The sequence below is a fragment of the Xenopus laevis genome, chromosome 6L (assembly GCF_017654675.1).
Source record: "Xenopus laevis strain J_2021 chromosome 6L, Xenopus_laevis_v10.1, whole genome shotgun sequence".
Lineage (NCBI taxonomy): Eukaryota > Metazoa > Chordata > Amphibia > Anura > Pipidae > Xenopus > Xenopus laevis.
In genome coordinates this window covers 37,642,844-37,669,837 of record NC_054381.1, presented here as the reverse complement: position 1 = coordinate 37,669,837, position 26,994 = coordinate 37,642,844, and the positions used below count along the sequence as shown (strand labels likewise).

The following is a 26,994-nucleotide window of genomic DNA, read 5'->3' as shown; positions in this document are numbered from 1 at the left end:
GAAGTTTATCTGATGTTCCTTGTGATCCCCTTGGCTAGTATTTTCATATACTTTTTTCTCTCTTTGCCTGAACACAGGTCAGAAACAAAACCATATTTGATACGACACTGAAGAAAGTCAAACAAAATGTGTCCGAAACCGTTGAAGAGAGCGAATCAGTTTCACAGAAAGCTATGAAGGCTATAAAAATAGTTTTGTCTCTACTCTTCCTCCAATACATCAGTTCGTAAGTACATTCGTTTTAGTTTACCAATTAATACTGCAGAAGCCAAATATCGATGGTTTACTTTGTGTGAGGTTTTTGTGTGGGGTTCACTCTGGTCCCTTTGTCTTTGCAGAGCTTTTGGCTATGTTGAGAATTACAATTCAAACCTTCGCCACGACAATGTGTACATAACAACGTACTTCAAACAAATCGACGCTCGTAGGAGGAAGCAGGTTAGTTTGGCAGCAAACATACTGTCTTTTGTTATGTATGTATATATTTATTTGTGCTCTATAAATGCACTCATTTCTTAATTACATTTTGAAGTGTATACAAGTTATTATAAAAGTTTAGGAAGTATATAAGAATTAAGATGAGTGAGAATCCTAATGTGCTCTTCTTCTGTACATTAAATACTGCATGAGGAGCCCTAGGAGAGTAGATTTCAGTTTTTGAGTAAGAGTAAGTTTGTTGTTGGCTCATTTTGTTCAGAAGTGTTTGTTTTTCAAGCTAAGGATATTTAAAAATGTAAATGAGAGACCAGGAAATCACTCTTGTTTTTATTTATCCTACAGGGAAAGAGGCACCTGCTACCGCTGAAAAAAGGGGAACGTGCAGATTTAATTTACCCAATAAACTTTGCCCTCCATGGACCAGAGGTGAAAGCATTGGTAAGTACTTATCAAATACTCTCTAGCAGATTACGGTATGTTCCCTGCTTCTTTCATAAATACAATAACAAACTTTTCTCTTCCAGACAAGCGCTATGATAGGGTGCATTCCGCTGATTGTTATTTGCCTGCTTTTACTTGGACTGGATTTGGGTGTCCAAAATATCATGGACATTACTATCAAGCATTCCAATATTAGCTACAACTTTGGCTGTAAGTATGTCTTGAATGTACTACTGTATGTTTCTAACAGCAATCTGTTAATAGTTCATACTTCTCTCTGTTCCATATTGCTTAATCCACCTCTCGTTTTACCCTGCAGTTAAACACAATCTAGAAGTGATTGTTGGTGGCACCGGATTCCTGGCAAGATTTCTCCGGAACACAATTGGAAATATCAATACGTCCTCTAATGCGCTTCATGTGACCAATAATACTGGTATGTGCAAAGCTTCACTGACATTTCCAATGTGCTGTACTCCATGTGTTTAAAGTTTTGTAGATATCAATAGAACTTACATGTAGCAAGCACTTTCATTTAAATGGGAAAATCACACAGGTAGCTGATATGAATTGTATGGCCAAACAATCTGTAGAACCATTAAGGTGAAATTGTTTTGGTTGTCTTGCTTAACAGTTAAACTGCTTAGTTACAATATGAATGAAAGGAATTATAAGTATCTTTCGGGGCTTCATTTTCTATTCATTTCCCAACAAGACATATCATTCATACTGGCAGCATTACTAATACTCCAGTTTCTTTCTGATTCTCCACAGTTTGTCTGGCGCAACCGATTCATCTGACGTCCCAGCAATATATCGGCACTTGTTTACTACTGACCATCACGCTGATCCTTCCTTTTGTCCAGATATACATGAGCCGACTGTGCAGAGTCCTGGCTGCTTACTTTTACCCTAAGGCAAGATATTATGAGCTGAGAGAGTTTTTATTTAGGAATATTTTACAATCTATTAAACAGGAGGGGGGGGGGCTTTTTTTAGCTTCTGGTAAAGTGGCCCATGTGTCTATTTTCTCACCTTGGCTCATGGCAGAAAGGGCACTACAAAATTCCACTTTTTTTGTCCTACTAATGAACTGATGTATTTCTTAGTGTAAATAACTGTGTAACACCTCCACCTGCTGCTTTCTTTCCTTTAGACGGAGAAAAGGCGAATTCTCCATCTCTATAATGAGCTACTGAGGTACAGGGACCTGTATTTAAATATAAAGAGGAAGAACTTAATGATCACTGCCAACCGCCACAGAAACTTTGTAAGTATTAACCTGAGCTTCTGTCTTTTACAGCTCATCACCCTACAGCACATTAGTTGGCACCCAACACACTAGCACCTTGCCTTAGCTTTCATTTTCCTACATTAGCTGCACTATGTGCACAAAATACATTCGCTTACTCTTCTAATGCATTAGGGTGGTGGCAGACATGGCTATTGGGGGAAATTAGTTGCCCAGTGACCAATCGCTTCTTCTTCGGGCGATGAATCTCCCCTAAATACCTTCCTGCCAGCTAGAATATAAATCGCCAGCGGGATGTCACTCTGAACAATTTGTTTTCCGAAGTCGCCCGACGTTGCCTCACAAGGAAACTTCGGGCGACTTTGGAAAACAAAGCCATCCTGCCGGCGATTTACATTCTAGCCGGCGGGAAGGCATTTAGGGGAGATTAGTCCAAAGAAGAGGCAATTTGTTTCTGGACAACTAATCTCCCCCAGTAGCCATGTCTGCCACCACCCTTACTTCAGCTGCCATTGCTGTAAATAGATTCTCACGCCCCTTGGCTTGGTATTGACTATATTGTGTTGTCCACAGATGATGTCTATACCTGGTATGCTATTCCGACAAATGAAATGGCTGAGAGTCATTATAAAGCGACGCTGTTTGGTTTGTAATGCCAAAGAAACCAAGACTTCCTATATTTGCAAGACATCAAACTGTGACACAGCCTACTGCCTCGACTGCTGGAAGGAGATAAAGAAATGCTGCTTTGTTTGCTTACCAGATGATTTAATTGAAAATTACTTCTGTGAAGAATAATACTACAGTGATGGCGGCCCCTCCCCCTTTTTAAAAAAATGTTTTGTATAATATACTTTTTTTAATATATTTTGTAAAATATATTAAACATATATTTTATATAATCAGTATTTAATAAACTTTAATAAACTTTTATAAATATGTGTCCATTGTATTTGAGAAATTTTCCGGCCGGCCCTATTGACGAGCTGACCGATATGCAAGTCTTTTGCTATCAGTTGGCTCGTCTCCCACCATACATACTAAATATTGCACTAAAATTTGTTTCATACCATATTATCTGTGCGTCTATGGCCACCTTAAGGCGTCAAGCCCGGTTAGGTTGTCTCTTTCCTGGCTCCACTTATTATTATTGAGAAATCGTGGCAGACAGGCTAATGAGATCACTGGGCAATGAGCTGAGGGGCTGTCATGACAGAGCTGTGAAACGATTGTTGCAGGAACAGCCTCCAAAGAGCCCCCACCAATAAGTAATTGACCCCTGCTGTATGCTGGCATGTAACTGCCCCAGATCAGCACACCTTGAACAGATATTTTGTTTAGATTGCCAGCTGTCGGCCACTTCTCCCATTTACAGTGCTGTCATTACTGAACAGGAGGGACCCAGAAGCACGGTACTAGCTATGGAGTCACATTGCGCTCCGACGGTATACAGCACAAAAGTTCCATATATTCATCCAGATGTCAGGTTTATCGTTGCCCCAAAGAGCTAACGATCAACTGGGAAAAGAAGCAGTGCTTCCAGCATTCCCTGTGAAACCAATAATGGTTACTCCACATTACTGTTGTTTACACCCTTTTCTATCTTACGAAATCTAAGTTGGCCTTCTGTGTGAGCCATCGGATCATCCCCCGCCACTAGCTTGTGGCTTTTAAGAGAGAGAGACTGCCCAAAGCAACGCCTATTTTTGAAAAAAATGAAATAATGGAAAAACAATAGTGAAGGCAAAGTAAAGTTGCATGTATAAGTGCACACTTGAAAAGTATACTTACAACTATGCTGATGTAAGTAATGAAAACTCTTTGGTTAAGCACTGTAAATATGTCAGTGCTGAGTAAATAAAGTATAATACTCATTAAAAAGTAATGAAATTGACACTTTTATTATAGAACCATTGGTTTATTGCCAAGAAGGTACAAAATGCCTGATGAATGTGAATCTGCCTTTGCATATTCTTTTTTACCATCTTACCCTCCTCTAAGGACAGTGTCTTTAATTTTAGGGTATTTGTCATATGAGAAATTTGTGCCACCTTAAGGTGGTGGTAATTCCAGGGTTTCCAATGTGGCCGGCATCAGTCTAGATAGACTTGAACCTAAAGAATCCTGTGCTGATGTCATTTTAACACAAATTACACATTTATGTTTGCGGGAAAATACACTGCATTATGGGTAAACTTTGCACACTTGCGGTCTTAAATGAGACATATAACAGTCCAACATATATCATGCACTATTCAAGTAGCTTTGGGTGTCTGGTGCGTTAACCGTATCTGTGGGGAGTCAATCCCAATATACAAATCTCCAACTGGGTCGCACTCCATAAAATGTAGCATTTATTTCAGATACAAAAAAACAATGGCACATTCAGTGCATATATGCAAATTTTCATAGCATGTCTGTATAACATTCTGTATAAAGTTCTGTGCAGTTCCACAATAGCAGTGAGTAATAAAGTTCGTCTCATAACTTATCTGTACAGAGTTATGAATCGTTGCCACGTTTTGAGGGCATCTCGCACCCTTTCTCAACCTCGTTCATAATCCTTCGTGTTTAGCAGACGATGTCCGCGTTCAGCAAACCTGCTAGGAAAGAACCAATTGTAATACTACCGATAAGAGATCTGAAAAATAAAGTAAAGTAAAAATAAAAGATCTAGGCTGCTTACATACATATTTACATGTTCAAATATACCTGGCGTGTCCTTTCTATAAGAAATTATGTAAATCAAAGTCCCTATTTAGTCCTTTCGGAAATAGTGAATTTAATCTGTGTATCCACTGGACCTCAGCTTTTTTAAGGGCCAGAACTTGATCACCTCCTCACCTCCTCTTTTTAACGGTGGAATATGTTGGATAATACGATACCTAAGGTGTTCAGCCGAATGTCCCACTTCTAAGCAGTGTCTAGACACTGGCAAAGTTTTATTTCTGGTATTGATGGTTGATCTATGTTGGGAGAACGCACCTTCTGTGTGGTTTCCCCCACATAGATCAAACCACAGGGACACTCCAACATATACACGACAACCTTTTGTGAATTTTTGGAGGTAAAAATGTTTTCCCCTTCCCACCCCTAATTTGCATACTGTGGTTTGATCTATGTGGGGGAAACCACACAGAAGTTGCGTGATAGGTTCGGATTTGGTTCGGTATTCGGCCGAATCTTTTGTGAAGGATTCGGGGGTTCGGCCGAATCCAAAATAGTGGATTCGGTGCATCCCTAGTATCCACGGACGAGATGGTGGGAGTTGCAGTTCACTAAAGCTAATGTGATGAGAAGTAGTAATATGACTAAATAAGGACTGGGGGTCAATGCTATAGCTGAGCCCAAATATATCAGATTGTTTGAAAATAGAATTGTTCTTTCCAGCCACAGCCTCCTGTGCTGCTCCACCCTCATACCCTGCTCCCACCCCAGGACAAGGAGACAATGGCTGAATGCTAGTAGTTACCCTATTGGCTGAATGCTAGCAGTTACCCTATTGGCTGAATGCTCGCAGTTACCCTATTGGCTGAATGCTAGCAGTTACCCTATTGGCTGAATGCTAGCAGTAACCCTATTGGCTGAATGTGTGTGTAATGAAATGGAATGGGCCAATCCTGGTGCTGCAGTAAAGTGAGTGACGGCTTGGTTTGCCAATCGTTATAAAATAAAACCAGCCTCTCTATACCTGTAAATATTTCCTCCCATTGTCCAGGCTGGTAAAAGAGTGTCCCAAGGTTCACCCCTAGTGAGAGCATAGGGTTCTCTGGCTCTTTGGATGGAATGACTAGTGGCTATTGGTCCTCCCAGGAGTCAGTGTAACTGGTTAAAGGGCACAAGGTTCATTAAACAGTGAAATAAACTCATAAAAATTTTATGTCACAGGTGTTTTATGTCAAATTGTACTTAGTAACTAGCCCCTGGGAAAAATTAGAGCTGGGCCCCTATCTGTTATGATAAAAAAAAAGCAAGGTAGAGTCAACTTGCAGCCCTCCAGCAGCTCCAGCATCCCACTTAAAACTAAAATACCTCAAGCTGTTGTCGAACTCCAGCTATCAGCATCCTCCTTTGTTTGTCATTTGTCATAGTCCAGCTACCCTATCACATTTACACACATAGGGTCAATTTTATCAGGAGACTATTCGTTTAAAGTATTTTCATGGATTTTTCACTTATACAGATTCAACACATAAGATGCAATCTTTGCACCAATATAACCAATATAATTTGACAAATATCTCTTATTTATTTACTTCACCAGCTATATTAGTGTAACTTACTATTGACATATCTTGGCAGGTTATTGCAGGTCAAAGGGCAGAAAGACAATTATTGGTTAGTGATTCAATGACATACCTTGATGAATTGCTACAGTCTGTTTTTTTTTATTTCAAACTATGGAATACTGCTTCTTTGTTATAGTGTAAATGTCAAGCTGCCCAATGTAACTTTGATGAAAATCATTTAATTTAGAAGTTTAAAAGCTCTGCTTATGCCATGCAGATTTGTGTATAAAATTTTTACCATATTTACATGAGTTCAGTTCATTAAAAAAAAACAAACATATAAAATAATTGCTTAGAGTGAAATTTTCACCATCTGCTTGAAAACAATAAAAGAGGAGTAATCTTTACAGCTTTGATTTATACATTAGTTTCTAGTTATGTGTATAATGATCTGAACATCCAATTGCATGGATAAGTTTAAAACAAATCTAGATGCTTATTAAAGTTTAAACATTAATATCATATACTGCTATATAACTTATTGCCTTACATACAGTACTTACATACTTATGCATATATAAAGTACAGGTATAGAATCTTTTATCTGGAACACTTGGGACTTGGAGGTTTCTGGGTAAGGGATATTTCTGCAATTTGGCTCACTATTCCTAATTATAACCTATAATGTTGACCTTCTGGAGGCGGGGCACTGACATGGTGATCGGTGACTGGCCGATCATCACGTCAGTCTCAGATAATCCTGCCTGGTATTTTTGACCCAGTAGTTTTGACCAGGGTAGCCCTTCCAAGAACAGTTACTAACTGTTAACCAATCAGTGGAAAGCAAGAGAGCTGCACAGCAAGAAGTTGGGTTCTATTATATTAGACATCAGGTCACTCCAGCCTTTATACATTACATTTTTGACTAACTAACTATATTGAAAACATGTTTTATTTTGCACAGCCTATCTATTTACCCAGTTTTTATTTTTATACTGAACAATTACCTTTAAAGGTACTCACAGAGTAACTTTTCACCCTTTTAACCTAACTGAATTGCAAGCTAGTTTTTTGCAATTTCTGATGGAACAAATAGACTTTCTCCCCAAATTGCACAACCTTCAGACTGAGCACCGATTCCACTGCTACAGCCCCCTCACAGGGAGTCAGACCCATAATTTGGAAACCACTGTTATAGAGCATTCTACCCAATGTGCTGTTCATTTCAAGAATCTTCCCTACTTGTTGTTATTTACTGATCGTTTCATTACAAGCCCTAGAACCCTCTGTAAATGTAATTTTGTTTCTGCAGCACTGGATAGCAGGATTGAGAAGATACCATGCAAGAAAACTAGGTTCAGACACTGAGACAAAGCTATGACACCTGTGTTGAAGTTGTGTTTCAAGAACAGATTGACTGTCAAAATGTAATATACATTGTGCTTTAATTAAAGGATATTTTCTTTAGAAATGCCTACTCTCTTGGTCTTGAGCTGAAAGAAACCTTTTCTTTCCTGACCACTCCAGTCATTACTTGAGTTACTACAGTAGGCTAATGCCACACTCGGCTGTTTTACAGCCAAAATCCACTCATGTGGTTGCACCTGGGCTGAGTGTAGAATTAGCCTTAGCATCCTCATCCATCTTGTAAATGATGCCAGAATTTTGTTGGCTTATAGATAGCTGCATATAAACAGCCTTCGCCTGTCCATCACCAAGATTAACTGCTGTGTTAGCTTTATTGTGCCATTCCAAATGAAAACAATGTTTCAGCAAATACACACCTCCCCTTGTCCGGTTGATTTGGTATAGTACAATAAAGCTAACACAGTAGTCAATCATGGTGAATGCTGGACTCCCTTTATCTATATGAACTAGACTAAGGGGCTTCTCTGCTGGAGGAGTCAACGCTAATTCTGCCCAATACTGCCCTACAGTATGGGGCAAATTTATCAAAGGTCAAAGTGAAAATTTAAATTCGAATTTTGAGTTAATTTTAGTGTAATTCGACTAGGGAATAGTCCATATTTGATTCGAATTTAAAAAAAAAAAAAATGTGAATATCGCAATTTATCATGTACTGTCTCTTTAAGAATTTAAATTCAACTATTCACCATATAAAACCTGCCAAATTGGTGTTTTATCCTATCGGGGAACTTCTACAACCAATTTGGAGTAATTTGATGGACTTTTGAAAATTGAAGTTTTTTTTTGTTACCAACGTACATAAATATTTTATCACATTATTGCACAGCTCGGTACAATTGAAGGATGATCACATCAAACATACAAATCTAATTAAATAAAAACATAGTAACTAAGGGATACAGAGGGTTGCCACCGCCCTGCTCAGTAGAGATTAGAATATGTGATAAAAACACAAGTTATTTGCTCAAATTATTTGCATTGTTTTACTAGCTGTTGCTTAACGAATCAGACATTTTAGGTGAAAATATCTAACATTATTATTATCCACTCTGCTCTCCACTTAAATTAGTAAATCAGTCTCATTTGGTATGTAGACTTATTATTGTATTTATTTTGTTTAAATAAACTATATGGTTATAGACATACATTTTTACTCCCACTTTCTTTCTACTAGATATAAACATGTTTAAAATATTTGATGGTATTTTAAAATTTGGAGTTATTTTGCTATAATTTTTTTATTCTAAATATAAGTACAGGTATGGGACCTGTTATCCAGAATGCTCGGGACCTGGGGTTTTCCGGATAACGTATCTTTCCGTAATTTGGGTCTTCATGCCTTAAGTCTACTAGAAATTCATTTAAATATTAAATAAACCCAATAGGCTGGTTTTACTTACAATAAGGATTAATAATATCTTAGTTGGGATCAAGTACAATATACTGTTTTATTATTACAGAGAAAAAGGAAATCATTTTAAGAAAATTTGGATTATTTGGATAAAATGGAGCCTATGTGAGACAGTCATTCCGTAATTCGGAGCTTTCTGGATATCGGGTTTCCGGATAAGGGATCCTATACCTGTATTTATATAATAGATACTGTAATATCTTTGAATAGATACAGAATGAAAATCCAAATAATGAATAATAAAATCCAAATGAATATAGAAAAAGAAAAGAAACCAGTAATATTAAAGAAGAAAATGAATGGGAAAAAAGCCAAACACTAGTAAGTTACTTGTCTTTTCTACTAGATATAAACAGGTTTATAATATATGATGGTATTTTAAACTTTGGAGTTATTTTGCTAAAAATGATTTATTTCTAAATATAAGTATTTGTATAACAGATTATATAAATCTGTATAATCTGTTTTGTATAACAAAAAACACAGAGTAATAGATTTAGAATTATATATTCTAGTAGAAGCCAGAATGTTCCGGCAATTACAGGCTATTGTGACATCATCAATTACATCACAATACCCTATTATGACATCATCAATTACATCACAATACCCTATTATGACATCATCAATTACATCACAATAGGTTAGTATATCAGACTATTGTGACATCATCATTTGGCTGAATCCCTATTATGACATCATCTGTGACAGTTATGCAGTGTTAAGGATTCACAGACACCTGTCATTATTGTCTAAGCTTACGTTGAGAGTGGAAGCACGTTTGTGCCAAGCTCTTGCGTAAATTTAGAAAATGAAAAATTTAAATTTAAATAATAATGAAATACATATTAATATTGAAAAAGAAAAGAAACCAGTTATATTAACGAAGAAAATGAAAAGAAATCAGCCAAAGACTAGTAAGTAACTTTTTAGAGATAGAATGATAGATAAATGATAATAGAACCAGTAGTAGATACACATATGATTGAAATCATCCCAATGATTGCCTTTTATTGAATATAATGATGGCTGTACAGATCCTCTTGTTAGCTGTAAATGTGGGAGAGTCTATTGCCATTTACATAGTTATATTTTTAGAAATGTAATGTTATAATTCATAGGATTTTAGCGCATGTCTATATTGGGCATTATATAACCAGTAGCTTTTTTATGTAACAGTGTAACAGTGTTTCCTGGATTTGATAGAAATGTTCTCTGTATTCCAAATTGTAGTTGTAGCAGTAGTGATGTTAGTAATATTTATTTATATTTAGTTATTGGGGTTTTCAGCAACCAAATGCAAATAATTTGAATATTTTTGTAGTCACAAGTTCTGATGAGCAGAAAGACCCTTTTAATCTCCTGTATCAATCAGTATTTAACCTGTATGTAAGATATATACACCCATGCATTATACAGCGTTGGGGAATTGTTTGGTTTTATAAATGGGTCTTACTAACAGACTCCAGCAAGCAATGATAATTGTACTTAATGAGTTGATTTCTGTCCTTTCAGCATTGGAACGGATCTTGGCTAAAATGCTCCCTACGTTGCTTTTCCGGTTTTTCTTCAGCAACAGTAATGAATATTATCAAGTGAAGTATTTCCTTGGAGCAATTGTTGGATTGTGCATCGGAAGCGGTAAGAAAAAAGTGAAAAAATGAAGTGTGTGTGAGAGATTGATACAATGAGAGTATGGCATATAATAGGGGTAAGGTGTACGTTATCCAGTCTAATACCTTTTTCTCTTTCTCTAGCACTTTACTTTTTGCTGGTTTATCCATTAACCACCTTGAATGACCAGATCAAAGTCTGCATATTTATTGTTAATAATGGTGAGTATACACTTCTTTCACTGTTATCACTATTTATTTGTTATTTTATTGTCTGTAAGTATATTCCTGTAATTTTTTTCCTGTTATGGGCCCTGTATATTTATGTGATAGCAAGTTATGGCCCTTGTTGTACTTATAGGCTGAACCTAATGCATCTCCCCCTGTTGCTCTTTTCTCAGCTATATTTTCCTTCGGATGGGCAATGTCCACTAATTTCCGCTGCTCGACATTGATGATACTCCTGCTTATCCTGTGCGAAAGTACAGGTGCCCTAACAACTACAGTTGCTATCAAAGCAATCACTGATGGTATGTACTGGCTAGTCATTCTACTTACTCCGTATTTGTTCTTTACAATGTACTAAACCCTTTTCTCTTTTTAGGCCCTGTTCCTAATATGATGAAAAATATAGAACTACTTGTAATGAGCTTTGAGTGTACAGGAGAGATGACCCTTAACCACACAAAGATGATGTACACATCAATGATGGAACCTATAAAGAGGATATTTGGTCAATTGACGGTAATGAAATTGATATTTTTTAGCAAAAAATGGTGGGACCCACAATTATGATAATTAATGACAAATCTTTATATGCATTTTTGTAAATGCTGCAAGATTGTTATTATAGGCTTAACTGTATAGCTCAATACCTTATAGGCCTGGGATTAAAAACCCTTTCACATTTGCACCTGTTCTTTACAAAGTGCACTTAATGCTTTGAGACCTTGAGTGGTACAATCCTGTCATGTTAGATCAATGTGTATTGTTCTCTCAGTAATAATTTCATGGTCACCAGTTTGTGTATCAAATGCTGTAACTATGGGGCACTTTTGACATAGAGGGAAAATAGACCTCCCAGTTCACCCGAGGGGACTCACAACCTCTTCTGTTGACTTGAATTTTTATGGCACGTTTATCAACAGGTGAAAAAAGAGTTCTGTCTATCTTCACTCTTTGATAAACAATTCCTAAAAATCCTATACAAGTAAGTGAAGTGGAGTTTCACACTTGCAAACTGTATTGAGCTCTACTTTCACTATTTCATATATATATATATATATATATATATATATATATATATATATATATATATATATATATATATATATATGCCCCTACATATTGCTGAAATTAACGGTAAAGAGAATAAATCAGAGAACAACTGGCAATAGTGGTTATAAGCACCCCTCAGCTATATTATCTGTATGAAAAATGTCTCTTTTTCTTTTTATAGAAAAGGTCATCGAATTTAACAAAGGACACCAAAGAAATAACTGATGATTTCCGTGAGGTAGAAGAAGAAGTTGAAAGCACTGAGGGATACGACAATGTGAGAGAGAAAGAACTGATAAGGGAAGAAATCGAGAGAAACAAAACGTTACTAATGAATACTCAGAAGAAATTTAGCATGAAGACTTTCCTGCGCTGTGAACGTAAGTTACCAAGTACACCCACTTTCATCTCACTGCATTTCGTTTTCCCAAATACTTTATGGGCTGAAAATATATCACTATTTTCTCAAACCGATGGCCACATGCAGGGACGGAACTAGGGGTAGGCAGAGTAGGCATGTGCCTAGGGCCCAAAGCTGGGAGGGTGGCAGTCACGTACCTGCTCTGTCGCCTACCCCATGCTGTCCACTCTCTCCCCGTCTTTTTGCGCATCCACCTAGGGCCCCGGGCCGCTCTGGCCCAGCTCTGGCCACATGCGGTTTGATACCCCATGGATCAGGTAAAACTTGGTGTAGGGGTAGCAGAACTGGTACCCCGTGTGCCCTTGTTCTGCCTGGAGCTGGAATTCTACACAGTGGAGTCTCAGCATTCCTAAGCATTAAAGTTCCTTAATTTTTTCATGATATTTATGTGTATGTAGAGAATTATGCACATCCTATATACTAGATACCCGAATAATTGTGAGATGCAGGGTAACATGTAGGCTTTGGTGACAGCTCCATTACACAAATTAATGATCCATTTTCTTTTCTAACAGATCTCTTTGAAATGGGCATAGGGAAGTGCCATGAATGGTTTGATCAGAAATATGATGAATGCATGGAGACAATATGGTTACCTGTTCTCAATCATGCATTGTGCTGGCCAATGAAATTGAAATTTGTCTGCGGCGCTTTAAATTGTAAGTATCTTTAAACAAAATGTGACACTTGTAACCAACAGTAGAAATTTAATTTGGCATTTTCACCATATATAGTTATTTAGTGACAGGGGGGTTACTACTGAACAGCGTTATCTGTAGTGTTAAGCAAAAAAAATATTTTTTTTAAAAATAAGCAAAATTGTCTAATATATAATAAAATAATAAAAAGATAAATTTCAAAGTTGGTTTGATTTGGCCCATCTATATCATAATTTAACATGTAATATAAAGGTAATTTTCCCCTAAATCCAACAAGAAATGTCTTGACAGTAGTGGGAGGGAAGTATTTGTAGTTGTTTATTGACTTGCTGCTTTTATTTCTAGGGTTCCTGCCATTGTGCAAGAAGCACATCCGCATCGACCCTTTGTTTGGAGAACTCTATGATAATATCAGTGGGGCCATTGACACATTCAAGCAAAATGTCACTATAGATGTTCAAATTACGGTAAGTTTCGCAAAATATGCCTCATCGGAGACTCTCTCCATTGCTGATAGGATCCTGTTTGTTATTTGGGTGCCAATCAATCGGTGCTTTTAAAATATTTCCTTTATTTGCTATGAAGTTTATCTGATGTTCCTTGTGATCCCCTTGGCTAGTATTTTCATATACTTTTTTCTCTCTTTGCCTGAACACAGGTCAGAAACAAAACCATATTTGATACGACACTGAAGAAAGTCAAACAAAATGTGTCCGAAACCGTTGAAGAGAGCGAATCAGTTTCACAGAAAGCTATGAAGGCTATAAAAATAGTTTTGTCTCTACTCTTCCTCCAATACATCAGTTCGTAAGTACATTCGTTTTAGTTTACCAATTAATACTGCAGAAGCCAAATATCGATGGTTTACTTTGTGTGAGGTTTTTGTGTGGGGTTCACTCTGGTCCCTTTGTCTTTGCAGAGCTTTTGGCTATGTTGAGAATTACAATTCAAACCTTCGCCACGACAATGTGTACATAACAACGTACTTCAAACAAATCGACGCTCGTAGGAGGAAGCAGGTTAGTTTGGCAGCAAACATACTGTCTTTTGTTATGTATGTATATATTTATTTGTGCTCTATAAATGCACTCATTTCTTAATTACATTTTGAAGTGTATACAAGTTATTATAAAAGTTTAGGAAGTATATAAGAATTAAGATGAGTGAGAATCCTAATGTGCTCTTCTTCTGTACATTAAATACTGCATGAGGAGCCCTAGGAGAGTAGATTTCAGTTTTTGAGTAAGAGTAAGTTTGTTGTTGGCTCATTTTGTTCAGAAGTGTTTGTTTTTCAAGCTAAGGATATTTAAAAATGTAAATGAGAGACCAGGAAATCACTCTTGTTTTTATTTATCCTACAGGGAAAGAGGCACCTGCTACCGCTGAAAAAAGGGGAACGTGCAGATTTAATTTACCCAATAAACTTTGCCCTCCATGGACCAGAGGTGAAAGCATTGGTAAGTACTTATCAAATACTCTCTAGCAGATTACGGTATGTTCCCTGCTTCTTTCATAAATACAATAACAAACTTTTCTCTTCCAGACAAGCGCTATGATAGGGTGCATTCCGCTGATTGTTATTTGCCTGCTTTTACTTGGACTGGATTTGGGTGTCCAAAATATCATGGACATTACTATCAAGCATTCCAATATTAGCTACAACTTTGGCTGTAAGTATGTCTTGAATGTACTACTGTATGTTTCTAACAGCAATCTGTTAATAGTTCATACTTCTCTCTGTTCCATATTGCTTAATCCACCTCTCGTTTTACCCTGCAGTTAAACACAATCTAGAAGTGATTGTTGGTGGCACCGGATTCCTGGCAAGATTTCTCCGGAACACAATTGGAAATATCAATACGTCCTCTAATGCGCTTCATGTGACCAATAATACTGGTATGTGCAAAGCTTCACTGACATTTCCAATGTGCTGTACTCCATGTGTTTAAAGTTTTGTAGATATCAATAGAACTTACATGTAGCAAGCACTTTCATTTAAATGGGAAAATCACACAGGTAGCTGATATGAATTGTATGGCCAAACAATCTGTAGAACCATTAAGGTGAAATTGTTTTGGTTGTCTTGCTTAACAGTTAAACTGCTTAGTTACAATATGAATGAAAGGAATTATAAGTATCTTTCGGGGCTTCATTTTCTATTCATTTCCCAACAAGACATATCATTCATACTGGCAGCATTACTAATACTCCAGTTTCTTTCTGATTCTCCACAGTTTGTCTGGCGCAACCGATTCATCTGACGTCCCAGCAATATATCGGCACTTGTTTACTACTGACCATCACGCTGATCCTTCCTTTTGTCCAGATATACATGAGCCGACTGTGCAGAGTCCTGGCTGCTTACTTTTACCCTAAGGCAAGATATTATGAGCTGAGAGAGTTTTTATTTAGGAATATTTTACAATCTATTAAACAGGAGGGGGGGGGGGCTTTTTTTAGCTTCTGGTAAAGTGGCCCATGTGTCTATTTTCTCACCTTGGCTCATGGCAGAAAGGGCACTACAAAATTCCACTTTTTTTGTCCTACTAATGAACTGATGTATTTCTTAGTGTAAATAACTGTGTAACACCTCCACCTGCTGCTTTCTTTCCTTTAGACGGAGAAAAGGCGAATTCTCCATCTCTATAATGAGCTACTGAGGTACAGGGACCTGTATTTAAATATAAAGAGGAAGAACTTAATGATCACTGCCAACCGCCACAGAAACTTTGTAAGTATTAACCTGAGCTTCTGTCTTTTACAGCTCATCACCCTACAGCACATTAGTTGGCACCCAACACACTAGCACCTTGCCTTAGCTTTCATTTTCCTACATTAGCTGCACTATGTGCACAAAATACATTCGCTTACTCTTCTAATGCATTAGGGTGGTGGCAGACATGGCTATTGGGGGAAATTAGTTGCCCAGTGACCAATCGCTTCTTCTTCGGGCGATGAATCTCCCCTAAATACCTTCCTGCCAGCTAGAATATAAATCGCCAGCGGGATGTCACTCTGAACAATTTGTTTTCCGAAGTCGCCCGACGTTGCCTCACAAGGAAACTTCGGGCGACTTTGGAAAACAAAGCCATCCTGCCGGCGATTTACATTCTAGCCGGCGGGAAGGCATTTAGGGGAGATTAGTCCAAAGAAGAGGCAATTTGTTTCTGGACAACTAATCTCCCCCAGTAGCCATGTCTGCCACCACCCTTACTTCAGCTGCCATTGCTGTAAATAGATTCTCACGCCCCTTGGCTTGGTATTGACTATATTGTGTTGTCCACAGATGATGTCTATACCTGGTATGCTATTCCGACAAATGAAATGGCTGAGAGTCATTATAAAGCGACGCTGTTTGGTTTGTAATGCCAAAGAAACCAAGACTTCCTATATTTGCAAGACATCAAACTGTGACACAGCCTACTGCCTCGACTGCTGGAAGGAGATAAAGAAATGCTGCTTTGTTTGCTTACCAGATGATTTAATTGAAAATTACTTCTGTGAAGAATAATACTACAGTGATGGCGGCCCCTCCCCCTTTTTAAAAAAATGTTTTGTATAATATACTTTTTTTAATATATTTTGTAAAATATATTAAACATATATTTTATATAATCAGTATTTAATAAACTTTAATAAACTTTTATAAATATGTGTCCATTGTATTACCCAGTCACAGAGCCTCTCACATCTGCTGATAGCTGCAGTCATTTTGTTTCTGGCTGCAACACAACAAACAGGGTGCCCCCCCTCCAGATTCAGCCATTCTGCTCGCCATCTTTGTAGCCATTCTAAGGAACTTGACTGGCACTGACTTGTGGGCAGGGTCGCCATCAGGGGGGGATGGGGGAGAGTTGTAGGGGGCCCCGAGGGTAAGTGGGGCCCGGCCACGCCACACTTACTTGATTAGCTGTGCCCCCATCTTTCTGAGAGCTGCTAACTTTGGGAAGGCATGGACGTTTAAGGGACCCTGGCCACCAATTTTCTTATAATGTGGGGGGGGGCACCAATTTTTTTTCCCACATGTGGGGTTCTAGCCACCAATATTTTATAATGGGGGGGCCCCTGGCCACAAATGTTTTTTTTTATGGGGGGCCCTAACCACCAATATCTTTTTATTTTTTATTAACATGTGGGAACCCTAGCCACCAATAATTTTTTTACTGTGGGGTGGGGAGGTCGGACCTGTAGATGGGCTTGCGTTGGGGGCAGCCCAGGGGGCCCAGGAAATTTAGTCGTATGGGGCCCTGCGATTTCTGATGGCGGTCTTGCTTGTGGGTATACATCAGGGTGTCCAAACTTTTCGCAACGAGGGCCAGATTTAGTGAGGTGAAAACAGTGGTTGCACGTCCCGTGCCAGGGTCCGCTCCCCTCTAGTTACGTTACTGGGTGAAAATGTGTGGGGGCCAGATCATTCAGCCTGACATTCTTTGAGCTATTAACATCATTTAAACAAGGGATCGTGTAGCCGTAACAGTAATATTTGTGCACATTAGTAAAATGATCTGCCTAGAAGAGCCGCAAGAGCGGCGCATCACTACGTGCCAGTACGTGTCTATTGCTAACACCTTCAGCACACAGACAGCAGTATAGACCAAGTGGCAGATCATTTCACTGATGTGCCAAAATATTACTGCTACGCGATTCCTGATCGCACTGTGCTGGCTGACCGCATTATTATTAATTTCATGATGGAGGCTGAGAGCCGGTGTAAATTTGAAAATGGGCCGCAATCGACTTTTGGACATGCCTGGTATACATATTTTAATTTTACTCCATTATTATTATTTTATTAGGGCTATTATTTTTTTTATACAGCACTAAACATATGAGTCAGAACAAGTATCTGCACGTAGAGTAAACATTCGGTGCCTGGGTACAGGAAGGTAATTTGTCCAAGGCCCCATACAGTTAGGGCAGAGATTTCGTTTAGGGCGACTTCGTTTTCCTTGTGAGACAACTTCAGGTGACTCCGGAAAACGAAGCGCTCAGAGTGCCATCCCGCCGGCGATTTAGATTCTAGACGATGGGAAGGCAGTTCGGGGAGATTAGTCGTCCGAATAAAAGGGGATATGTTGCCGGGCAACTAATCTCCCCCCGAATCTCCACGTGTGTCTTTCCTTAGAAGAGAATTTGCAACATTTCTGTTGAGAACCGCTATTTGTATTAATAAATATGCAGCATGAGAACGTTCCGCTGTATCAATAGAATTATTGAGCAGTATCAGGTATTGTATGGCAACATTAGGACAAGACTGTTGGGTGTTTAGAAGCTGTAGTTTTTACCTACCAACTAAAAGACCATAGGTTGGACTATATATGCATCAGAACTAAAGCATTTGGATCTGTCTGTACCCTCATAACATTTAAGCTGGCCATAGATGCAAAGATCCGAACGTACGAATCCTCGGTTCGTACGATTGTTGGAGCATGTGTGGAGAGTCCCATCATTTTTGGTACCACGGAGATCGGTCGTTTGGTGATTGGACAGGTTAAAATATTTCTTTCGGCTGCCGATAATATCTCTGCAATTTAATATCTCGATTTTCAGTGGGAGACTGTCACCAGCTTTGTCGGACATAACTTTCGTACGATTGCTTTCAGGGGCAGAACGTCGGCTGATCTTTTACTACTTTATGTGATCGGAATGGTTAGTGGCAGGTCGGGAGATGGGGAAGTCCAACAAGTTTCAGTCGATCTTTATGTCTTCTCATTGAGAACAATGTAAATTGCCAGCTACTTCATACACAATGCTACTTGAAACGCCTGTCATCCCAAAACGCACAGAGACCTTTTTTTGACCAATTTATTAGAAATTGCAAGCCCATTCAGAAGTATTAAAATCTAAGATTGCAAAACACACAGGGAGATAAGTAGCCGCGATAGTATAGCTTTCTCTAAATTCTGTCTTCATGCAGGAGTTGGGTGTCAGATGAATGATCTTATATATCTTAATGGGGGGGGGGCTCGCTACATGCAGAATTTGTGCAAAAAGACAGTTATTTTGTTTGTACTGCAATCCGTTATTTGAGTGAGCTCTAATTCATCTGCTAGGAAAGGGAGCCCCCTATAAGATATATTGGATCATTCATCTGACACCTAACTGCTGCATGAAGACAGAATGAAGAGAAACAGATGCTGAGAGAGGAATAGTGAAGATAAACTTGATTATTTCAGAAGCAATGTATTTAGAAAGTATCAAACATCAGTATGAGGAAGCTTATATTAAATTTTCATTTTCAATGGTTCCCCCTTTAATAGTATCCAGATCATTTTCCAGTCTGACAAAATGTTTTCTCATATCTGGTATTTTCCACCCCTTTACAGATAGGACTGAGAATTCTCCCATGAAAAGCAGGACAGTTGGGAGGTATCATATTACCTGCAGAGAACCTGATAAGTTGTTTGAATACAGGTGGATTTGCACTTTGTCACGACCGGGAATCAATGGAATGCGTAGGCTTTTTACACACTGACAGTATGAGAAACACTTTTAATGTAATATACACTATAATGCTATATTATACTTTAATGCATTGCCTACCTGTTATTGTTAGGTATCTACAGATAAGCATCAGGCACCACGAGAGTCATTTCCAGGATGATCTGCACAGACAGATTTGACTGTCACCGCTTTTTGTGAATCCTGGGGACACACCTGATTCCTGACATCTGCTGAAATCATGATTTTAACGTTTTCAAGAAAGTCTGTCTCACAGAAACTGAGTATTTTACTCCTTGCTTTTGGATTCGTCTGGGGACTGATGTTGCTGCGCTACACGTTCCAGTATCCGAGACACCAGAGCAGCGAGGAGCTCAGAGATGAAATATTAGACTTGAGCAGAAGATATGTCAAAGCTTTGGCTGAGGAGAACAAAGATCTAATGAATGGTGGAAATGGAGGCTCCATGGCAGGATATGGTAAGCTATAAAGCAAACCTATTCGTATTTCTCATGTATACAGTGATGTAATTATTATAGTTATTAAATTGTTAGTGTTTAGAAACTGCAAATCTAAGCAAAGTTCCAATATACTTGTATATTTATTGAAAACATTTCATCTCTTTTCCAGCTGTTTGCAAACGTAATGGTTCTTGGAAGTAGTATCTGTTATAAGACCTGGAGGAGAACTTACCTCTGCTATATTGTTTCAAGAGATAGAACTAAAGAAGAGAAAAGGATAAACATATTTCTTTCTAATGCAATTACAAATAGCCTTAAAATCAATTATTGTATATTGACAAAATGCTTTTAATTACATTTTGTATCATTATGCAAACAAAAACATGGGTGGATTTAGTTAAATAATTCATATTTTCTATTTTAACGCGCAAAAGGTCATTGATGTGTTACCCGTTCTACCTTCCATTGTTGCCTCTGTAATCAGGCGAGTTTGTTTAATTAAGAGATAATGAGCTCTGTGTAATCACAGCTGTTATATGTGTCACACAACTACTGGATAGGGTAGAGGTCATTAAGAGATCCAACAGTCGTGTCGCTTCGTATCAGCGTTGCGACACCATGCAACAATTCTATCTCTTACCTTATTTTTGTCACGAGTTTTGTCGCAGCGCGTCGGATCGTGCCAAAATCGTTCGTGTAGTCCTACCTGTAGCAATTTAATTTGTCCATGTGGTTTCATTTTTTCGTTCCATACTAATGAATTTTTAAAAAAAAAAAAAAAAAATTGGTTACTAGTCTTTTAACTCTCTTCATCCCACAGTTTCTCCAAAGAACCAGGAAAGTGGAAAACTAAAGTACTTTACTTTTCACTGTCTGGTACTTACTTTTTGTTTATTGTTTTAATTATGTTTAAACGCTAATCGCTAAATGCTAAAAAAAAATTGGTATTTTGCCCTTTAAGTCTTCGGTTTTCAGTCTGTTTTGGTGTAAACCCCCCTTTGCGGTTCAACAGTTGGTCTGGACCCTTTTTATCCAGGTTTCAGTTTGGGATTCGGCCAAGATTTGGCCCTTTTCAGCAGAATTTGGCTGAATCCAAGTGCCTGGCCAAACCAAATCTGAACCCAAAAAATTGTGACTTTTCAAAAATTCTTCACCCACTCACTGCACATGTGGTTCTCTTTCCCCCCCTAATTTACATATGCAAATTAGGGTTAGGATTCAATTCAGGATTCGGCAGAATCTTTCACAAGGGGTTCAGGATTCGACTGAATCTTATAATAGTGGATTTGGTGCATTCCCATTTATTTTCCCATGACAAAATACAGATATAAGAAAACATTCTGTGAGCCATTCATCCATAGTTAACAAGAATGACTAGATCAGCACACAAGCCTACATCCCTAAATTCAGCCAAGCTAAGTATCTGGCAGTATCTAGGAATACTACCGTACCCGAATTTTACCTGACCTTCAAGCTGGGACCTCCAAGGAGGGCCAACCACGCAGTTTGGGTACCACTGCTGTAGGTCAGCGTATATTTTCTTATTTAACATTATGCAGTGATGATTTTGACGGCTTGTTTCCTTTTCATACATTTATAGGGCTACTTTACAACTGTAATATATTCACTATTTGCTCGAGGCCTAGTATAACATATTCTTAGTACCCTGAGGCTATTGCTTCTTTACAAGGATATAAATGTGATTAGATACTAGTTCTTTCTTTAAATAAGTCTTGCATCATAGCCAAAGTATGTTTGCTGGAGCCCACAGTGCCTTTGCTATTTCTGTTTTTATCCTCTTAGGATTAAAAGAAAGTGTTCTCATAACTAAGCTGTTAGAACACATCTTTTATTTCATCTGCGCTCTTAACTACGGTCTGGCTTGCATGCAGTGAAGTGTTTGCAGAAACTCACCCTCACACACAACTTGAGTGCCAGGTTAAAGTAAAGTATGCAGACGACCTGCCCAACTGATAAAGCATTATACAAATATTGTACACTTCAAATAATTAACTCTACAATATAAAAGTTGATTACTGAACCAGCAAGTGTATTTTTTTCTTTTTTTAGTTGTAATATCGTTGTTTAAGCAGCCATCTCAGGTTTTTTAGCCTGGTCACTTTAGGATGGAACTGCTTTCTGGCAGGCTGTTATTTTACCTACTCAATGTAACTGAATATGTCGCAGTGGGACCTGGATTTTACTATTGAGTGCTGTTCTTAGATCTACCAGGCAGGTGTTATCTTGTGTTAGGGAGCTGCTATCTGGTTACCTTCCCCATGTTCTCTTGTTCGGCTGCTGGGGGGAAAGGGAGGGGGGTAATATCACTCCAACTTGCATTACAGCAGTAACAAGTCACTGAAGTTTATCAGACCACAAGTCACATGACTGGGGCAGCTGGGAAACTGCCAATATGTCTAGCCCGTTGTCAGATTTTTTTATATTTAATTTTGAAATCTGTTTGCTCTTTTGAGAAACGGATTTCAGTGCAGAATTCTGCTGGAGCAGCACTATTAACTGATGCGTTTTTGAAAAAAAAAAATACTGAATATTGTAAAGAATAATATATATCGTACTTGTCTGTTCTTCTAATGCCTTATTTCGCTTCTTTTTCTTCATAGCTGACTTGAAGAGAACAATTGCTGTCCTTTTGGATGATATTCTACAGCGGCTTGGAAAGCTAGAGAACAAAATTGACTACTTTGTAGTGAACGGATCATCCAATAATAGCACCAATAGCACTGGTGGAAATCCTGTCCCACTAACTACAAGTAAACGTGTGAATACGTCCGCAAACAAGAGATAGCAAGAGAGTGCCATTCTGGTTATTTCATCAGGCTGAGTACATCTTTACGTGCTACGAAATTGGCATTTCTGGCTAGATCTGTGCTTTATTTTGGTTTGCCAAGTAAGCAGCTATAGCATATAATGCAATACTCAACTGTTTTATCGGCGGCACTATAAGAACGCAGAGAATATCGGCCATTTTAAGTTTATAATATTTTATTTTTCCCCCTTATCTTTAAAGTAAGTTTTCTAGAAGTGAGTTTGGAAGCATTGTCCTAGAGATTATAACCTTAGTACTCTAAATTAAAAACAAAAACCTATAATATAAATAATATACTAGAATATTATATTTTGCAACATCGAAAAATTTATGTTTGAGCTGGAGGTTTGACCCAAAGAATGTATTTATTTGCACTATTTGTTAGTAAGACTGTATATTCATTGCTGTAAATAAGATTATTTATGCAGACGCTTGACAAAAAACATAAACATACTACAATTATTCCAATGGTTATTGCTGGGTTGAGGATATTATTTGAAACCTCAAAAACATACAAGAAATCACCCTCAGTTCTGTGTATAGTTTCTATGATTTAAGTCCTTATAGGAAAAGTTTGCAGTTTTTATGGAAACAAAAACCTACTTGAATTGAAGAGTTGTTTGTGAAAGAGAAATTTTATTTCCCTCCCTAAGTGATAGATCGACAGATTTCCTGAGGCAGTTGTGTTGGCCTTCCATGTACAGAAATTGTACTTGGAAACACTTAGGGGCAGATGTATTAAGGGTTGAATTGAAAATTATAATTATATATTTTTTTATGGTCAAATCTCTCAAATTGGAATGGTGAATTTTCCAAACTCGATTCAAGTTTTTAATTAAAATTTCTAGATTTATCATACTCTGGCCCTTTAAAAACTCATGGTCATAAATAGTCAAACTGAGATAGAACAACTGTGGCAGATGATAAAATTCCTGATTGGCATTTGTACATTCGCTAGTCGTTAGCCGATTGATTCCTTTTCCTTATAAACAATCTCATCTCCAAGATGCGCTATTGTTCTCGTTCCTAAACTATGGGGGTTATGTAATAAAAGGCACTAAGTTTGCCCAGTAGCAGTAACCCATAGCAACCAATCAGCAGGTAGCATTTACTGGTCACCTGTTTAAAAGCAATCATCTTATTGGTTGCTATGGGTTACTGCTCCTGGGCAAACATAGTGCCTTTTTTACATGGGCAATGAGTCTTATCACGGTTCATCTTTTAAACAATCACATCTTCACTTAAGAGCTGTGGCAAGCTATGCTGTTGTTTTTCCCTACACTAGAAAAATGCTGGCAGACAAAAGGCAGATATGGGCTGAAACCAATGCAATGTGTGCATCAACAGGTGAGCAATCTGCCTGTCACTGCCCACACGGTGGATTTCGGGCAGAAAAAGATGGTGTGCATTTTCTGTGCACAGGCATATTCAAAATACCTGTCTTTTCAGATATGGTGGCGAAAAAGCATAGCAACCAATAGCTGTTGCATCTGAAAAACACTATCCATTGTGTGAGGCATAATAAAGATAATAAACTTGCTTGTGTAACTAGTAGGGTGCTAGGCACTTGTATAAACTAGTCTTTCAGCTCTGGTGTAGCAGTAAGACAGTGGTATGATGATTTTCTCTTGTTTCATATGTTACATAGTTAAATTGGGTTGAAAAAAGACAAAGTCCATCAAGTTCAACCCCTCCAAATGAAAACCCAGCATCCATACACACACCCCTCCCTACTTTTAATTAAACTTCTATTTACCCAGACCTATACTAACTATAGAGTTTAGTATCACAATAGCCTTTGATATTATGTCTGTCCAAAAAATCATCCAAGCCATTCTTAAAGGCATTAACTGAATCAGCCATCACAACATCACCCGGCAGTGCATTCCACAACCTCACTGTCCTGACTGTGAAGAACCCCCTACGTTGCTTCAAATGAAAGTTCTTTTCTTCTAGTCTAAAGGGGTGGCCTCTGGTACGGTGATCCACTTTATGGGTAAAAAGGTCCCCTGCCATTTGTCTATAATGTCCTCTAATGTACTTGTAAAGTGTAATCATGTCCCCTCGCAAGCGCCTTTTTTCCAGAGAAAACAACCCCAACCTTGACAGTCTACCCTCATAATTTAAGTCTTCCGTCCCTCTAACCAATTTAGTTGCACGTCTCTGCACTCTCTCCAGCTCATTTATATCCCTCTTAAGGACTGGAGTCCAAAACTGAACTGCATACTCCAGATGAGGCCTTACCAGAGACCTATAAAGAGGCATAATTATGTTTTCATCCCTTGAGTTAATGCCCTTTTTTATGCAAGTCAGAACTTTATTTACTTTAGTAGTCACAGAATGACACTGCCCAGAATTAGACAACGTGTTATCTACAAAGACCCCTAGATCCTTTTCATTTAAGGAAACTCCCAACACATTGCCATTTAGTGTATAACTTGCATTTATATTATTTTTGCCAAAGTGCCAAACCTTGCATTTATCAACGTTGAACCTCATTTTCCAGTTTGCTGCCCAGTTTTCCAGTTTAGACAGATCACTTTGCAAAGTGGCAGCATCCTGCATGGAACCTATAGTTCTGCACAATTTAGTATCATCTGCAAAAATAGAAACAGTACTTTCAATGCCCACCTCCAGGTCATTAATAAACAAGTTGAAAAGCAAGGGACCTAGTACAGAGCCCTGCGGTACTCCACTAACAACATTGGTCCAATTAGAAAATGTTCCATTTACCACCACTCTTTGTAGTCTATCTTTTAGCCAGTTCTCTATCCAGGTACAAATACTATGTTCCAGGCCAACATTCCTTAATTTAACCAGTAACCTTTTGTGTGGCACTGTATCAAATGCTTTAGCAAAGTCTAAGTAAATCACATCCACTGCCATCCCAGAATCGAGGTCTCTACTTACATTCTCGTAAAAAGAAATTAAGTTAGTCTGGCAAGATCTATTACGCATAAAACCATGCTGGCACAAACTCATAGTATTATGATTTGCTATGAAGTCCAGTATCTTATCCTTTATTAACCCTTCGAAAAGCTTTCCTAATACTGACGTCAGACTAACTGGCCTATAGTTTTGAGGCTGAGAACGGGATCCTTTTTTGAATAGAGGCACCACATTAGCAATTCGCCAGTCTCTCGGCATTATGCCAGATCTCAATGAATCCTGAAAAATTAAGTAAAGAGGTTTGGCAATCACAGAACTAAGCTCGCTAATTACCCTGGGATGAATACCATCAGGCGGTAGTTAGGCCTGTGGCACACGAGGCAACTTATCTGCTTATCTGCTTCTGCCTTCATGTGTCTGCCATCGATCCACAAGTGCATTATTGAAAGCATATGGAGGGTCCTCAGCATTTCGAGTTAAGGGTGACCCCATTGCTGCATGACACAGATGGGTGCTTTCCATTAGGGAGGAACTTCATGGTACGTTTTTGAGCCGACACGTCGGCATGCGACGAAACGCATAATTGTCGGCTTGCGACTGTCTGATAAATGTCGTTCTTACCTGCAATTTCTCTTTCACTTCCTGTATCTTCAGAACATCAGAAACGTTGCATGCGTTTCGCCGCATGGCGACATGTCGGCTTGAGACGCACTGTGGAGTTGCTCCCTTATTCAAAGTGATAACAGGTGAAGAGGGGCAGTTCATCCTCCACTGTTCTCAGACAAAAGACAAAATCTTATGCAAGAATTTTCTGACGTCTACTAGAACTAGAAACATTGGCAAATAAATTCTACCTGTGGTATAAGGTGGTACCCAATATGTAGTTCCTACTTCCCACGTGGCACTACTGGGAAATAAAAAATCTCTGGAGACCACCCTAAATGACTGGTCACTACCATCATTTTGCTAGGAATGAGAGGTGATACTGAACAACAAGCTGGCAAAGCCATGGCAGCCTGCAGTCTATGTTTTTGTTGTAGCTTGTTGCAGACTGTCCCTCTCCTATTGCCATCTAAATTTTGCCATTTCCATTGTTCTAGTAGTCGGATATGACGAACATTATGGGCTGTCAAATATAAAATGTATTTAAAATGTAATTTAAAGGAGAAGGAAAGGTTAAAACTAAGTAAGCCTTATCAGAAAGGT

At 38.3% G+C, this 26,994-nt stretch overlaps 4 protein-coding genes and 1 long non-coding RNA gene across 11 annotated transcripts in view; 3 read left to right on the top strand and 2 right to left on the bottom strand.

Annotated features, from left to right (window-relative positions):
* The window catches only part of LOC121394549 (E3 ubiquitin-protein ligase DCST1-like), an 11,175-nt gene extending 3,388 nt beyond the window's left edge, over positions 1-7,787 (top strand). The window contains exons 8-15 of the mRNA XM_041565938.1: positions 78-226; positions 339-438; positions 781-876; positions 963-1,089; positions 1,199-1,315; positions 1,654-1,796; positions 2,036-2,149; positions 2,705-7,787. Coding sequence (XP_041421872.1) covers positions 78-226; positions 339-438; positions 781-876; positions 963-1,089; positions 1,199-1,315; positions 1,654-1,796; positions 2,036-2,149; positions 2,705-2,929 — 1,071 coding nt within the window. The 3' untranslated portion in view covers positions 2,930-7,787. The remainder of the gene's footprint in view (positions 1-77; positions 227-338; positions 439-780; positions 877-962; positions 1,090-1,198; positions 1,316-1,653; positions 1,797-2,035; positions 2,150-2,704) is intronic.
* LOC121394554 (basic leucine zipper and W2 domain-containing protein 2-like) overlaps positions 1-26,994 on the bottom strand; it is a 337,450-nt gene that overhangs the window by 201,807 nt on the left and 108,649 nt on the right. The window lies entirely within an intron of this gene.
* Positions 4,469-26,994, bottom strand: LOC121394560. Of its 5 annotated transcripts, XR_005961768.1 has the most exons (5): positions 22,649-22,738; positions 20,713-20,825; positions 20,305-20,332; positions 19,714-20,033; positions 4,469-4,772 (listed from the first exon to the last, which is right to left on the bottom strand). It is a non-coding gene; the product is annotated as an uncharacterized LOC121394560 (long non-coding RNA). The 5 variants fall into 5 exon arrangements; XR_005961771.1 differs by lacking the exon at positions 22,649-22,738 and adding an exon at positions 26,410-26,994 and having other exon boundaries at positions 19,714-20,332; XR_005961770.1 differs by lacking the exon at positions 22,649-22,738 and adding an exon at positions 25,372-25,413 and having other exon boundaries at positions 19,714-20,332.
* On the top strand, positions 9,469-17,080 carry LOC121394546 (E3 ubiquitin-protein ligase DCST1-like). Of its 2 annotated transcripts, XM_041565932.1 has the most exons (16): positions 9,469-9,520; positions 10,715-10,840; positions 10,957-11,034; positions 11,214-11,342; positions 11,417-11,556; positions 12,272-12,470; positions 13,027-13,170; positions 13,516-13,637; positions 13,829-13,977; positions 14,090-14,189; positions 14,532-14,627; positions 14,714-14,840; positions 14,950-15,066; positions 15,405-15,547; positions 15,788-15,901; positions 16,457-17,080. In XM_041565932.1, exons 1-16 carry the CDS (start codon positions 9,499-9,501, stop codon positions 16,679-16,681), a joined length of 2,031 nt encoding a protein of 676 aa, XP_041421866.1. In that variant the 5' UTR covers positions 9,469-9,498; the 3' UTR covers positions 16,682-17,080. The 2 variants fall into 2 exon arrangements, with proteins under 2 accessions (XP_041421866.1, XP_041421865.1); XM_041565931.1 differs by lacking the exon at positions 9,469-9,520 and having other exon boundaries at positions 9,527-10,840.
* On the top strand, positions 19,853-23,572 carry LOC121394558 (coiled-coil domain-containing protein 126-like). Its single transcript, XM_041565952.1, has 2 exons — positions 19,853-20,090; positions 22,694-23,572. Exons 1-2 carry the CDS (start codon positions 19,853-19,855, stop codon positions 22,876-22,878), a joined length of 423 nt encoding a protein of 140 aa, XP_041421886.1. The 3' UTR covers positions 22,879-23,572.

Bases quoted from the DNA above. Each gene is read 5' to 3' on its own strand.
- LOC121394546 (XM_041565931.1), top strand. From the start codon at position 10,645: ATGGGTCTTACTAACAGACTCCAGCAAGCAATGATAATTGTACTTAAT. The intron at 14,841-14,949 runs GTAAGTATGTCT...TTTACCCTGCAG, and splicing joins TATTAGCTACAACTTTGGCT to TTAAACACAATCTAGAAGTG. The intron at 15,902-16,456 runs GTAAGTATTAAC...TGTTGTCCACAG, and splicing joins CCAACCGCCACAGAAACTTT to ATGATGTCTATACCTGGTAT.
- LOC121394558 (XM_041565952.1), top strand. From the start codon at position 19,853: ATGATTTTAACGTTTTCAAGAAAGTCTGTCTCACAGAAACTGAGTATT. The intron at 20,091-22,693 runs GTAAGCTATAAA...TTTTCTTCATAG, and splicing joins AGGCTCCATGGCAGGATATG to CTGACTTGAAGAGAACAATT.